Genomic DNA, 15,247 nt, shown 5'->3' on the forward strand with positions numbered 1-15,247 from the left:
TTTTGTGTAAAACATAGTTTAATACCCAATTTTTAAAAAATGAAGCAAAATTCCCATCAGTTGATAGAAAACTGAATGAAAATATTTCATTTCAAAATTTTGAGTAACATGAGAGATTTGGTAATATTTTGGAAGTAACATCCAAAAGCTAAAGTCATATCATGAAATAAATAGAGCAAAGAAACAAAACAAATAGACTGTTTACTTAATTTCACAACACGACCAACTATATTTTCCCATCAAGTCACCAGCAGACTCCAGATGTCCAGAAGGAGAAAGTTAATAACTTGGAAACTGAGAGGCAGAGATAAGCACACTGTGAGAAGTCACTTTTCACACAGATATGCAAGAATAGGATACCAATGTGTTTCAAATTACACAATTTAAACAAAAGGTACGTAAGGTGTTCATACTACAAAAAGGAGTCCTGTGAAAGCTGCTCAAAGGCAAAGCACTGGCAAGAAGGATAAACTTATAGAGAAATTATTGAAATAATCTCAACAGAACAAGAGAAAACAGCAGTAGATAATATAATGGCTATTTGAAAAGGAAAATACAGTTATCACCATACTAAGTCTAGATCTAGCCTTTTAAATCACGCAGGTCTGTGTATTTGTGCCACGTCTGTGACGAACTGCCAAGGGCAAGAACAGGGCTGAAGACAACATTTTCAATCACAATTTGAATGACTCCACAAATCTTATTTGGCCTCACTTCATATATTTCTTCTCTGAGTTAACAGGTGGAGACAGAATGTGGGGAAAGGTTAAGTTTAATTTTCACAAAGGGGAAGCCAGAGCCACTGGAGGAGGGAGGGAAAGGGGTTCTAGCAGCTTTGGTGCACCAGGAATTTGAAGAGTGGTGTCAAAACGGGGGGGGGGGGGGGGGGGAAGTGTTGGAGGGGCAATGGTGAGTGCTGGGGGTGGGGTCAAAGCAAAAAGGGCCAATGGTGAGAAGTGGGGGCAGGGCCAATAGTGAAAACAGCGCCAAATCTGAAAAGCGCGCCAGGAATTACAACCGCCCCGAGCCCACCCACCTTGCCCAGTCCATTGGAGTATAGGGAATGTGGGAGGGGCAACTGAGAGCAGGAACCACAGAACTTAGACAATTCAGACAGGCTGCAATCCCTGAAGTACCCAGTCAGTGGGGTACAGGGGAGGGACCTGTGTGTTAAGTTTAAGGTATAAATGTCAGTGTTTATTGCTGTTTGGTGTGCTGGCCATTTTATCCAGGTTGTGCACCTGTTCTTGCAAGATTGTTAATAAAATTATTTTCTCCTCCACATCAGGTGAGCTTTTGTTCCCTTACAGGTGCAGCTTCTTTCTAACAATCTTGGGGGCTCGTCCAGGATGCAAAGCTTCAGAGGGGGACCCCCGGGGCTGATGAGGGGGAGGCATGCACCACTGATTGAGCAGTCTCAGACTCCAACACTGGGGGCCTTCCTCTGACAGATGGAAGAACCTCAGACCAGACACTTAGATCTGCCAATTGTGGACGAGAAAAGGGGAAGGGAAAACCTGCCTCTTGCTGACCAGGTAACCCTGCTCATGGTCCAAGGTAAGAAAAGTGACTGTTAAGTATTGCCTTGGTGCTGGGGAAATTCTGATGAGTCTGGGCTCAAAAAAAAACACAAAAAACAAAAAAGACTCAGAATGGGAAGTAGACGCAGTTGGTCAACTGGGGAGGGGGTATCTGTAAGATCCCTCAGGGGTTTTCCTCCAGAGAGTCCATTAGGGAGGATGTTAGACTGATAATGACTGGACCAAGGGAAAGGAAATGACTGATGTATTCTGGCCAAAATACAAGGTAGATGAAGAGTGGCTTTGTGCCAACCTTGCTTTCATAGTTCTTTCTGTGTTTTTCTGTTTCATCAGTGTATGTTTTAATACCTCTGGGTAGCAATATTGAATTGACAATGAAAACTCTTAAAAGAGCTCTATTCAAATGGCTAAAAATAAAAAAGAACTTACATTAATAAACTATGGAAATACAAATTGAGATGAATAGTGTATTCTTTTTTCACAGAACAGAATGAGGCATATAAGACTTAAGCAAAAAAAAAAAAAAAGACTTTAGCAGATAAAGAAAGGCGTAAAAGTTTTGTGGGAGTGCTGACTAGAATTTGCTAAGTTTGTTTAAGGGAATTCTTTTTCCTAAGATAAGAGAGCTGGTTTTCTTAAAATCAGGATGGAAGTATGTAGGACAAAACTTGAATGCATACGGCAAGTTGTAGAAGGTATTGTAGAAGGTAGCATTAAGTAAGAGAATGTGTTTTGTGAAGGCAGAATTTGTCTTGAGATGAAGCAACTATTGTCTATGTGGTTATGAACAGTTATAAGAAATTTGTAGAAGCAATACTTAAACCAAAATATTTGAATGGCTAATTCTAGTAAGTCATTATTAAACAGAAACTGAATTGATTTTAATAACAAAAAGAGGCTTCATAACAGGAAAAACTGTCAGGGGCCACCTCAATCTGCATATTAAAATGGTGGGAAAGGAAGATAATCTTGATTCCATCGGGCACCTGTATTGATGAAGTGTCATTGTGGTAAAGGTATAGAAGTAAAACTCTCCATGGTGCTGAAGGATACTATGTACCAGGCCAGTGGAATACTGGAGCCAACCTTTGTAGTTTCTGTCTAAGGTCAACAGATGCTGCAGCATGTTGGCTATGGGAAGGACATGCTAAGTAGAGCAGTGATTACCAGAGTGATGGGAGTAGAACTTAAACATAACCGGCATCATGGCCTGCTCCCATGTAGAGACAACTTGTATGGTGTTACAAACCTGGAGCTTAGATCTATTAATTGTAACTCAAAAAGATTTATGCATTCATTAGTGCATTGATTGGTATTAAGTACTGTACCTATCTCTCTCCTATTCTAAAAATATGGTTGATGATTATGGTGGTAGTATCCTTTCTAGATCATATGCAGAGGAATAATGAATATGTTAAAAGGTTCTGGTAAACTTCATTTTCTAAGTAGTTAATGAATATGCTTAATCCAAGTCTCCCTCCTAGCCCTTATTCTAAAACTTGTCTCATATCCTGGGGAGGACTGGCAAACCCACATGCCATCCTGCCAGGGCTAAGCATTTTCCCACCAGGAAGAAAACAGTAAACAAGGTGGCAGGGATTCACTTCAGCTTAACCCTGTCAAGATAGTCTATGGATAACCTTTCCTCACCTAGGACCTGGAAACCAATTTCTGATGAAAACCTTCAAAATAAAGCCCATCAACTTTGAGAAGATGCAGCCTTTAGGCACCTGGCCTTTTCTATTTTTGTGGTCCAGTATTCTTTCAATGAAACCCTATATCCTTAAAATTCTAATTAAGTTTATTTCTTCCATCTTGTTAGCCATACAAGGATTTCAGTCAGTTTCACCCAGGGTACCATAGTCACCTTCCTCCAACCATGACAGAATACTAGGAGGGTTGTACACCTTGTCAGGTAAGGGCTACTGTCCCTAACCAGCAAAAAGCAGTTACAAAAGAGTAACCATTGTCCTCCAGCACCTCTTTAAGAATGAAGGTGTAAGTTCTCGGGGGAGACAGAGGCTTTAGAGGGGTTCCAACGGACACTGGTGTAGTCCCCTGTTCTAGCCCTCCCTTCCCTTGAGAAACCTTTCCACCTGTTTGTTTCAGAAGATAAAGGGACAGCCTTGAGGGTTCTGACCCAAATCTGGGGAAGTCAAAGGAGACCTGTAGCCTTCCTTTCCAAAATCCTGGATCCTGTCTCCAGAGGATGGCCCAGATGCATTCAAGCTGTGACAGCAACTGCTCTCCTGGTAGAAGAGAGCAGGAAGCTGACTTTTGGAGGAGTCTTAAGTCGTTAGCACTCCTCATCAGGTCAGAACTATTCTATCTCAGAAAGCAGGAAGGTGGTTGACTGATTCCTGAATTCTGAAGTATGAGGCTATCCTAATGGGAAAAAAATGGCTTGCTACTGACAACAAACCATAGCCTAAACCTGGCTTCCTTCTTTTGGAAGGGATCTGACCAAATGGAGGCTCCTGAGCATGATTGTTTAGACCTTATTATTAGACCTCCGTCTGATCTGACTTAGGGGAACTTCCCCTGCTCTTGGGGGAAAAATTATTCATAGATGGGTCCTCCAGGGTCCTAGAAGGAAGGAGGCACAATGGCTATGCAATTGTGGATAGACTAACTTATAAGGTGAAAAAAAGCTGGCGGATTGCCCAATGACTGGTCAGCTCAAACTTGTGAATTGTATGCATTAAATCGAGCTCTCAAATTACTAAGAGGACTTTAAGAATGCCTTTGGGGTAGTCCACACCTTTGGAAAATTTGCGAAAAGGGGATTAATTAACAGCAAAGAAAAAGGGCGAGTCCAAGGGGAATTAATAAAACAAGTATGGCCAATCTACTCTTAACCAGGGAAATATCAGTGGTGCATGTAAACAGACAACAGAAAGGTCATACGTTTGAGGCAAAGGGCAATAGGTTAGCAGATGAAGAGGCCTCCCTTAGTTCCCCTTTCAAGTTGATGATCCTGATACCCTCCATTCCCAAAGAGTTCCAGGTCCCCACATTCTCTGAAAAGGAGGTGAACCCTGGATGATCAAGGGAGGTGGCTCCTCCCGGATGATAGGCAAATGTTAAATAAACAAGTGATTAGAGAGGTATTAGCAGTCTTACACCAAGGGAGTCAGTTGGGGAAGAGTACAGGCCATATGTGTAATTTGGTTCTTAAGTACATTGGATGCATGGGCCTTTATACAGTAGCTAAATAAGTGAACGATGTGTGATTTGCCAAAAGATCAAGAGAAAGTCTTAAGGAGGCAAGAACAAGGGGTCAGGAGCCAGTCCTCAGGCCATTCCAGAGCGTTCAAGTTGATTACACTGAAATGCCCCCAATGTGTTGGTGAAAGTATGTTTTGGTTATTGTAGATCATTTGACAGGATGGGTGGAGGCATACTCTCTGGCCTCAGCTACAGCATCTGGAACTTCTAAGATTATCCTCAAACAAATCATTCCTCATTATGGGTTAATGGAAAATATAGATTCAGACAATGGTAGCCCCTTTACTTTCCGTGTAGTCCAGAAAATTATGCAAAGCCTGGGTGTTACATGGAACTTCCATACACTTTGGCACCTGCTGTCTTCAGGGAGAGTGGAGAGAAAGAATCAAACTTTAAAGCATCTTTCTAAGTTGGTCTTAGAAACAAAGTTACCTTGGCTTAAGTGCCCTATTGAGGATTAGAACTGCCCCTAGGAAAGAACTGGGAATCTCTCCTTACAAAATGCACTTTGGCTTGCCTTTTCCTAGGAGGACTGGAGACCTCCCTTCCTTAGAGTCAGAGGGTCTCTTCCTTAAGAATTATATACTGGCTTTGTCTTCTACTTTGTCATCCCTCAGGCATCGTAGTTTGCTGGCCCAGAGCCCGCCTCTTGAATTCACTGTCCATCAACACCAACCTGGCAGTTGGTTCCTAATCAAGTCATGGAAGGAGTCCAAACTTCAGCCAACCTGGGAAGGACCCTATCAAGTTTTGTTGACAACTGAAACTGCAGTCCAAACAGCAGAAAAAGGCTGGACCCCCTATTCTCAAGTAAAAGGACCAGGACCTAAATCAGATGATAAGTACCCAATAACACCATCCAAGTTCTGGGAAATAACTCCAACGTCAGATCCCTTAAGGATCACTCTGAGAAGGCAATAGTTGGGAGGGCATATCAGAAAGGGGAAGGAACTGTTCAAACTCTCTGTCAATGAACTTTGTGGGAAGATATCTCTCCACTTAGAGGGAAGGTTATTATCTATATCCATCTTGTCTAGTGCCTTAAGAGACTAGCAGATGTAGGATTTAATGTTTCTGAAAATGAGAATAATCATACTATGTTTCAGATTCAGGTCATGACAAAGCCTGTTAAATTGACAGTAAATAAAACTGAAGGTCTGGAGTCCCAGACTGTGCAGTTTGACGCCTGCCAACAGACTGTGGGAATTTGGAGCACCAGCGATGAATGAATGGGGCAAATAAATACCTATGCCCAGAGCCAGTGGAGAATGGTTACAGTCAAGACCTTCCTGGGACAATGAATGGTGGGCTACCCAGTGTAAGGGATGGACCTTGAATATGGGAGGGGTCTCACCAAGTTTGAGGCCATTAAAGGGTAAAAACAACCTTTTATAAAGGTAATACCCCACCAGACTGCAAAAGTCTTCAGTGCAATCCAGTAGTAATAACTATTAAGAAACTGGAAGCAGCATCAGGGAACAAGTAGTCAATAGAGTATATGGTAAAGAGGGTGGGGCGTATACAGGAACCTCTTATATTTTTTAATGTAACTTTTTTTTGTGATGTATATATCTTCAAAAAAATACAATTTACAAAAATGATGTGGTGGGGGGTGGGGAGTTATATGGGAACTTCATGTTTTTTAATGTAACATTCCTTGTGATCTAGTAACCCTAATTTAAAAAAATAAAGGGAAAATAGAGAAAATCAATGAAACCAAAAGTTGGTTCTTTGAGAAAATAAGCAGTGACACTGACAGACTTTTAAATATACTAAGGAGGGGGGGGAAATATCAAAATCAAGAATGACAGAATTTACACCAACAACAATCTGACAAAAATCAAAAGTATAAGGGAATAACTTTATGCCAACGAATTAGACGATTTAAAAGGTCAAAAACCATCACCATAATTTTAGAATATTTTAGGGTAACCTTGTACCCTGTAGTTACATATGGTTGTACATCTCTAAATGTACTAAAGACACTTGAATTGTATGCTTAAAATGGATAAATTGTATGATGTGAGTTATATCTCAATAAAGATGTGTTTTTTTAAAAAAAATAAGAGTATATGGAATGGAGGTAGAGGTTACAGGTAAAAATCATCTGGGGAGGTTCTGAATTCGAGTCCTTCCTCTCCTTCCTCCCCCTGTGGATATGATGTCAACAATGTCTCCTCCAGCTAACTCTTCAGAGATACCAAGGGAAAATCCACCAAAGGCCAGTTCCCCGATGCAAAATGATCCCAAAGCAGACAGGACACTTAAGGTGGAGGATTTAAAGCAGACCACCGAAAGAGAAACAGGATATGGAGATGTAAATGCCTGGGTAGAACGGGTCACATACACAGTTCAGAGTCTGAACTAAAGCAGCTCTTACACTTTACAACTGGCGGACCCACAGCTCATATTGTACCCTTTCCACTAGGTGTGGAAAAGCATGAATGGGAGTTTAAGGGCATGATACTCCTTTTCTAGAGTGCTACTCCTGGTGAAAATTGTAGTACAGTGAGCCCTCTCTTTCCCTGTCAAAAAGGGAAACACCAAAGCTGTAGTGGCTTCCCACTTTGGTCCAGGAAGTTACTCTGCCTGTCTCTCTAGATGGGGAAAAGGGCTCCAGGACCTTGGTACCATGGCCTTGTGTACACGAATATGGAATGTGAGTGAGGTTAGTACTGGCAATTTCTCCAGTTTGGCCATACCCTGAGCAGACCTTTGGTGGTACTGTGGAAAGGGTATCCTCCGCCTGCTGTTACCTGAGAAGTGGGGAGGAGCCTGTGCTCTAGTTCAATTGGCCATCCCATTTACCCTGGCAGTTGAAAAGAGGAAGAAACACAAAACCAGAGAGAGAGAAAGAAAAGACGTTTACCTGGTTCCTTTGATGACCAAATTTATCTAGATAGTATAGTAGTTCCCCAGGGAGTCCCTAACAAATTTAAAGCTAGAAATCAGGTAGCTGCAGGATTTGAGTCATTCTTGTTCTTAACAAAAATGTGGATTGGATTAACAATATATATTATAATCAACAAAGATTTATCAATTACACTAGGGATGCACTTAAGAGAATAGCAGAACAGTTGGATGCTACTAGCCTAATGGCCTGGGAAACTAGGATAGCCCTAGACATGATGCTAGCAGAAAAAGGAGGCATCTGTATTATGATTGGAAGTAGTTGCTGTACCTTCATCCCCAATAATACAGCCCCAGATGGGACTATCACCAAGGCCTTGCAAGGCTTAACACCCTTATCTGAAGAGTTAGGAGAAAATTCTGGCATTGACAACCCACTCACAGGGTGGTTAGAGAACTGGTTTGGAAAATGGAAAAGAGTAGCACAATCTGTCCTGACCTCCCTTATCATAGTGGCTGGGGTACTCACAGCAGTTAGATGTTGCATCACCCCATGTGCCCAAGGTTAGCTCAAAAACTCATTGAAACAGCCCTAACCAAAGAGATGCCCACACAGTACAAGCAAAACAACTTGTACCCCCTTAAAGAAGATCTCTATGATGAAGAATGCGAGGAGGCTCTTAGCAGATTTGAGAAATTAAATTGTAAAAACTAAGAGTCTAAAAGAAAGGGGGGGTTTGTGGGAAAGGGTCAAGTATAATTTTCACAAAGGGGAAGCCAGAGCCGGCTCTGCCGTTCAAGGAGGGAGGGAAAGGGGTTCTAACAGCCTTGGTGTGCCAGGAATTTGAAAAGTGGCTTCAAAACGAGGGGGGTCCAATGGTGAAAACGGCATCAAATTCGAAAAGCATGCCAGGAATAAAAGCTGCCCCCAGCCTGCCCAGCCCGCCAGAGTGTAGGGATGCGGGAGCAACACCTGAGAGTGGGAACTGCAGACCTTAAGATGATTCGGATAGGCTGTAACCCCTGAAGTACCCAATCAACAGGGAACAGGGGAGGGACTTGAGTGTTAGGTTTAGGGTATAAATGTTATTGTTTCTTGCTGTTTGGTGCGCCGGCCATTTTATCCAGGTTGGGCGCCCATTCTTGCAAGATCGTTAATAAAATTCTTTTCTCCTCCACAAGCGGGTGAGCTTTTGTTCACTTACAGGTGCAGCTTTCTAACAAGAATAACCTATGAAGCGCTCAATTTAAAAAGACTTAGTGCTTACCTGAACTTGGCAGCGTAAGGTCTACAGCAAAGGAAACTACGTCCTCTTTTATGATGTCAACAATCTTTATAGAGCAGTACTGCTCCAGTAACAGAGATTTAATAGTTTTGATACAATCACTGCTCCAAGTCCCCTCTGCTGGGCTAACATTGGCCACAAAGCACTTTATAGCCTGAAAGATTTTGCACATGTTACTTACCAATATTAGCATTTAAAATGACTCTAATTCTTTGAACATTTTAAAAGACAATGCATTTCATTCAGAAAAATTTATCAAAAAGCTTCAGGTACTAACTACTGAGATAACTTTATGGTTAAGTATTTGTCTCTCTTGTTAAACTATTTACAATGTTTATTTTGGGTTGAAAGCTTGAGAAATTCATGAAAAGAAAATAACCCTCAATTATGCAAATATTCAGGCCACTTCCAAATAGTGTAGTAAATATAAAAATGATTGTTTTTTAAAGAGCAGATTAATAAGACATGCCTAAAAATGCTAATAGTTTCTCACCTCAGGCAGTTTACTAAATAAGGCATAATAAAAATGGAGCCAAGATGGCCAATGAGTACTCACCTATGTGAAAAAAGATACGACAGCAGCTTGGTTATTTTTAACAATAACCATGGCAGAGAGAACAAGCAAATACTATGTCCATCAAAACACTAAAAACAACTCTTTTGGGACACTGTTAGGAACTTAGAAAGTAAAAGAAGACTCACACAAGGAGGAAATGAGCCAATGTTTCTGTTTAGTTGGAGAATTCTGTTTATGTGAATTCTTTCTTCATTTCCATAATCAATATATAAGACTTGTGCCTCCTTCTGCAGCACATCAACATCTTGTATTATTACTCTGTTCCAGGTCTAAAGGTGAAATAATGTTACTCTGCTTCACAACGAATTTCAAAATCTTAGATTAACAAACTCTTAACCCAATCTACAGGACACACAACAGAAAGTTTTGTTCTGAGACATTCAATTTTAAAAATCAACTTAGGGAAGCGGATTTGGCTCAACGGATAGGGCGTCCGCCTACTACATGGGAGGTCCAAGGTTCAAACCCAGGGCCTCCTGATCCGGGTGATAAGCTGGCCCACATGCAGTGCTGATACACGCAAGGAGTGCCGTGCCAGGCAGGGGTGTCCCCCACATACGGGAGCCCCACATGCAAGGAGTGCGCCCCGTTAAGGAGAGCCGCCCAGCGCAAATAAAGAGCAGCCTGCCCGAGAATGGTGCCACACACACAGAGAGCTGACACAGCAAGACAACGCAACAAAAAGAGACAGATTCCCGATGCCACTGACAAGAATACAGGTGGACACAGAAGAACACTCAGCGAATGAACACAGAGCAGACAACTGGGGGGTGGGGGGAGAAATAAATAAAAAATAAATCTTTAAAAAAAAATCAACTTAGTTTTCTAAAAATCTTGCTAAGAAATCCCTAAAATTGTCTAATTATGACACCTTAACATACACAAGTATCCAAAGCTATTTTAGCCAAATAGACTATCATACATGAATGCCTCAGTTACACAAATGAACAAGCTCTAGCACTAGCCATCAGTCTCCAGCCAGCATTTCAGGAGGCTAGGAGAGGTGAAGCAGCTAGAGGAGGGAGGAAGCAAGCCTAGAGGGCCTAGAGACAGAACAGCAGCAGCAGGGGTGTCACCAGTCTGGCTTTCAGTCATCTAATGCATCATTTAAAGCACTGGGCCTGATGAGATGATATGACCAAGTAACATAAAACATTTATTAAATAATTCATTTCAGTAGGAGTTACCTGATCAACAGTATACTTGGCAACACAAACTTCCCCTTTAACAGGAACATAATTTTCTTCCTGCACCATATTTACATATGTTTCTTTTAAGCTCGCAGAAAGTTGGTTCATGTACTGTAAGACTTCTGAAGAATATAACTGCACATAAAAGTCACCTGGATGTTTGAATTCAGTAACGGTACCCTGTCAAAGATAGAAAAGATATACTAATTCACTGGGAACATAAGCACATGCAAATTTCTTACAAAAAGTGCTGTAGACTGTTTTTGGCACTTTTTATCAATTTAATCAGATTTCTTTTGTAGTTACCTTATAAATGCAAATTAAAAACAGGAAACAAAATAAAAATCTCTAGTTCTTTGGATCTCTTTCTAGGGAGGTCAAAAGACAAATACCTTTATTTCCATGGCTTTCCTGAGCTGTAAACTCCTCAAATCAGAATACATTATTTTCTCAGCACAAACGTTTTTTTCTTTAGGAACTCCAAGTGGATAGTCACTCTGGTTTCAAAAAAATACATATGTAAGTTAACTTATAAATAGCCCCTCTTCCTGTTGCAATGATACTGTGGCTATTATTTTGCTATAATTGAGGCCAAAGTAGCCTGGTCCTTAAGCTTGAATAAGAGCGCCTAGAAATAGGGAAGGCACCACACTGTGAACAGGCAGTGGACACAGCCTTGCAGATCACCCCAAGATCTGGGTCATGATGGTGATGCTAAAGTTGAGTCTATAAAAGAATATGTGAGGACCTGTGGGAAGAAGGCCAACCAGGAAGCTCCAGGGATCAGTCCCTCAACCAAAACAATGGCTTAACTAGCAGGAACTGTCTTAATAAACTATTCTGAAATTTTGTAATCTAGTGGAACATTGTGTAGCATCCAGGGAACACCTGGAGAAAGAGCCTGGTAAACTGTAAATATCGTGAATTTCACTCTCCCAGCAGCGGCTACCATTTACCCCCAGCCATGTGGTGAGTAGCAACAGGGAGTCCAGTTCAGGCTCCTGGTGCAGCTTCCTGGTCCCAGGGTGGGCTATAGTGATGCAGTCCTCCAAAACCCCAAGGAGTATGGACTGATTGCCTATCACTGGTTTTGATCAGCTACTTCAGATCACAGGGGCTGGCTCTGAGGGTGGCTACAGTTCCAATTCCCACAGGCAACAGCAGCAGAGGAGTCTTACAGAGGCAATACCAATTTCCCCTCCTTTATTCTTGTCCTATTGCCCTTTTGGGAGTAGAAATAATTTGAAAAGTCACAAATTGATGGCTCCAGCCCTCAACAACAAACCTACAAATTCCAAAGGAGCTGAAGAACTAGATTTCTAGGGTTATAAAAACTTAATATTGGGAAGTGGACTTGGCCCAATGGATAGGGTGCCTGCCTACCACATGGGAGGTCCGCAGTTCAAACCCCGGGCCTCCTTGTCCCGTGTGGAGCTGGCCCATGCGCAGTGCTGATGCATGCAAGGAATGCCATGCCACGCAGGGGTGTCTCCCGCGTAGGGGAGCCTCACGCGCAAGGAGTGCGCCCCACGCGCAAGCAGTGCGCCCCACGCGCAAGCAGTGCGCCCCGTAAGGAGAGCCGCCCAGCGTGAAAGAAAGTTCAGCCTGCCCAGGAGTGGCGCTGCACAAACGGAGAGCTGATGCAGCAAGATGACGCAACAAAAAGATACACAGATTCCCGGTGCCGCTGACAAGAACACAAGCAGACACAGAAGAACACACAGCAAATGGTCACAAAGCAGACAACTGGGGGGTGCAGGGAAGGGGAGAGAAATAAAAAAATAAAATCTTTTAAAAAAAACAAAAACCTTAATATTCAGAATGTCTAGTTTGCAACAAAAAATTACAAAATACACCAACAGGAAAGTATGACCCATTCACAGAAAAAAAAAATTATCAGAAATCATTCCTGAGGACACTCATACATTGGAATTATTAGTCAAAGCCTTTAAATCAACTGTTTTGAATTATGTTCATCAAGCAAAAGGAACTCATGCATACAAAGTTCTAAAGGAAATCAGAAAAATGTCAGAACAAAATAGAAATTATCAAAAATCAAATAGCAATTCTGGAGCTGCAAAATACAGGATTGAAATGAAAAACTAGGGAGCCAGTTGTGTCTCAGTGGTTGAGTACTAGCTTCCCACATACAAGGTCCCAGGTTCAATCCCCAGCCCTGATACCTTTAAAAAAAAAAAAAAAAAAACTAAGCAGACAGATTCAGCAGTTTATTTGAAAGGGCAGAAGAACAGTGAAGTTGAGTAGACAACTGAAATTACCCAGTGTGAAAAGTGGAAAGAAAAAAATAATGATGAAAAATAAACAGAAACCAAGGGACTGTGGGACACTATCAAGCATACCAACATAGACATCACTGAAGTCCCGAAAGGATGAGAGAGAATGGGGCAGAAAAAGTATTAGAAAAAAAAAATGGCCCAAACTTCCCAAATCTGATGAAAGACATAAATATACACATGTAGGAAGCACAAAGACTTGAAGTAGGACAGACTCCGAGAAATCTATATAAGACACAGAGTGAAAAAGTCAAAATCCAAAAATATAAAGAGGATTTTGAAAGCAGCAAGAAAGAAGTGACTAGTCACATACAAGGGAACCCCAATAAAATTAAAAGTGAATTTCTCATCAGAAACCGTGGAGGCAAGAAGATATATTTATGGTCCTTAAGAAAAATAACTGTTAATGAAGAATTCTATTGTCTTGAAAATTTTATCTTTCAAAGGAGAAATTATGACATACAAATAAAAGCTAACAGAGTTCATTACCAGAAGACCTGCCTGTAAGAAATGCTAAAGGAGAGTCCTTCAGGATGAAATAAAGACATTAGACAAAAGCCATAAGAAGAAATAAGGAACAGCGATAAAGGTAACTACATAGGTAAATATAAAATCCTGTATTACTGTGCTTTTGATTTGTAACTGCTTCTACCCCCAAAACAGGTAAATGAGTAAAATAACATTTCAAATCTATGATAATGGGTATACTAACTATAAAGATGTAATTTGAAACAATAAAAATATAAAATGGAAGGGACAAAGATATATAAGAGTAGAGAATTTGAATACTGAAACTAGGTTGACTATATTGTTATTAGTTTAAGGTGTTCATATATTTACAAAGGTAACCATTAAGAAGATAACTAAAAACATAGAAAAGGAAATCAAAATGGTATGCAAAAAAAGGGAGTAATAAAGTAACTGAGAAACGAAAAACATATAAGACATAACAGAAAAACTACTAAACAGTCTGAATAAATCCTTCTTTATCAGTCATTACATGAAATGTCAATGGTTTAAACTCTCAAATGTGTGTCTGTATTTTTAGGAGATACCAGGGATTGAACCCAGGACCTCACACATGGAAGCAGGGGCTCAACCACTTGAGCTACATTTACTCCCACACATATATATTTTTTAATAACTTTACTTCTAATTCAAAAAAATAAAATAAAAAAAGGCAGCTCAACAAGTTAAGGAAGCCTTACTCCTAAAATGCTCTGTCCAGGCACTTTTATCTCATCTAATTCCAACTAGTAACTTAATTGTCCATCTTTCTGAGCATACAAAAACACACACAGATTAGAGAAATGACATAGTCAGGATCTCCTTATTAATGAAAAAAAATGAAGAGAAAAAAATGCTTAATCATATTCATATCTCACAAAATCAAATCCTGTATTTTTAAAATCTTTAGCATTAATATAGTACCATCTTTGCTTTTGCTACAAAAACAACACAATGTTAACTATAGTCTATAAATTACATTAGTTATATTTTTCCCATGTATCACCACATTCTTAACACCTTGTAGGAGAACATTTCTGTATTTATACTGGTAACCACAATCCTCGTCTACTGCCAAAATCATTGTTATACATTCCCTACATTATCCTCCAGCTGTCCTCCAACCAAAATTAATCTCCCTAGACTACTTCTCTCAGCCACAACACATCCACAAATCAACAGCTTTTTATATTCATTATAATGTTACTATCAAGTCCATCCATTACCATATATATTTTCATTTGACCTTAAACATTCTATATACATCCAGCATTGTCTCCCTCTCCTTATCCCACATTCCATCTCCCACCAACCTACACTTCACAGTCCAGCTCCGTAAATCATTGTATTTAGTTCATATCAGTGAGACCTACACAATATTCATCCTTTGGTGTCCGGTTTTTTCACTCAACATAATATCCTCAAGGATCCTCCATGTTGTCATGTGCTTCCCCAAATGATTTCTTCTTACAGTTGGATAATATTTCATCATATGACTATACCACATCTTGTTTATTCATTCATCAGTTGATGGACTCTTAAGATTATGTCCATCTTTAAGCAACTCTGAATAATGCGACTATGAACATCAGTGTGCAAATATCTGTCACATCCTTGCTTTCAGTTCTTCTGAATATATTCCTAGTAGCAGGATTGCCAGATCATATGGCAGTTCTGTTTAGTTTCCTAAGCAACTGCCAAGTCATCTGTAAAGATACACCATTTTACACTCCCACTAACAGTGAAGGAGTGTTCCTGTTTTTCTACAACCTCT

At 40.5% G+C, this 15,247-nt stretch overlaps 1 protein-coding gene across 1 annotated transcript in view; it reads right to left on the reverse strand.

Annotated features, from left to right (window-relative positions):
• The window catches only part of TDRD1 (tudor domain containing 1), an 84,519-nt gene that overhangs the window by 34,988 nt on the left and 34,284 nt on the right, over positions 1 to 15,247 (reverse strand). The window contains exons 8-11 of the mRNA XM_058299480.1: positions 11,065 to 11,169; positions 10,670 to 10,852; positions 9,608 to 9,751; positions 8,888 to 9,059 (exon numbers count right to left, since the gene is read on the reverse strand). Of these exons, the coding sequence (XP_058155463.1) occupies positions 8,888 to 9,059; positions 9,608 to 9,751; positions 10,670 to 10,852; positions 11,065 to 11,169 (604 nt within the window). The remainder of the gene's footprint in view (positions 1 to 8,887; positions 9,060 to 9,607; positions 9,752 to 10,669; positions 10,853 to 11,064; positions 11,170 to 15,247) is intronic.

This window comes from Dasypus novemcinctus, chromosome 6, assembly GCF_030445035.2.
Source record: "Dasypus novemcinctus isolate mDasNov1 chromosome 6, mDasNov1.1.hap2, whole genome shotgun sequence".
Taxonomy (NCBI): domain Eukaryota; kingdom Metazoa; phylum Chordata; class Mammalia; order Cingulata; family Dasypodidae; genus Dasypus; species Dasypus novemcinctus.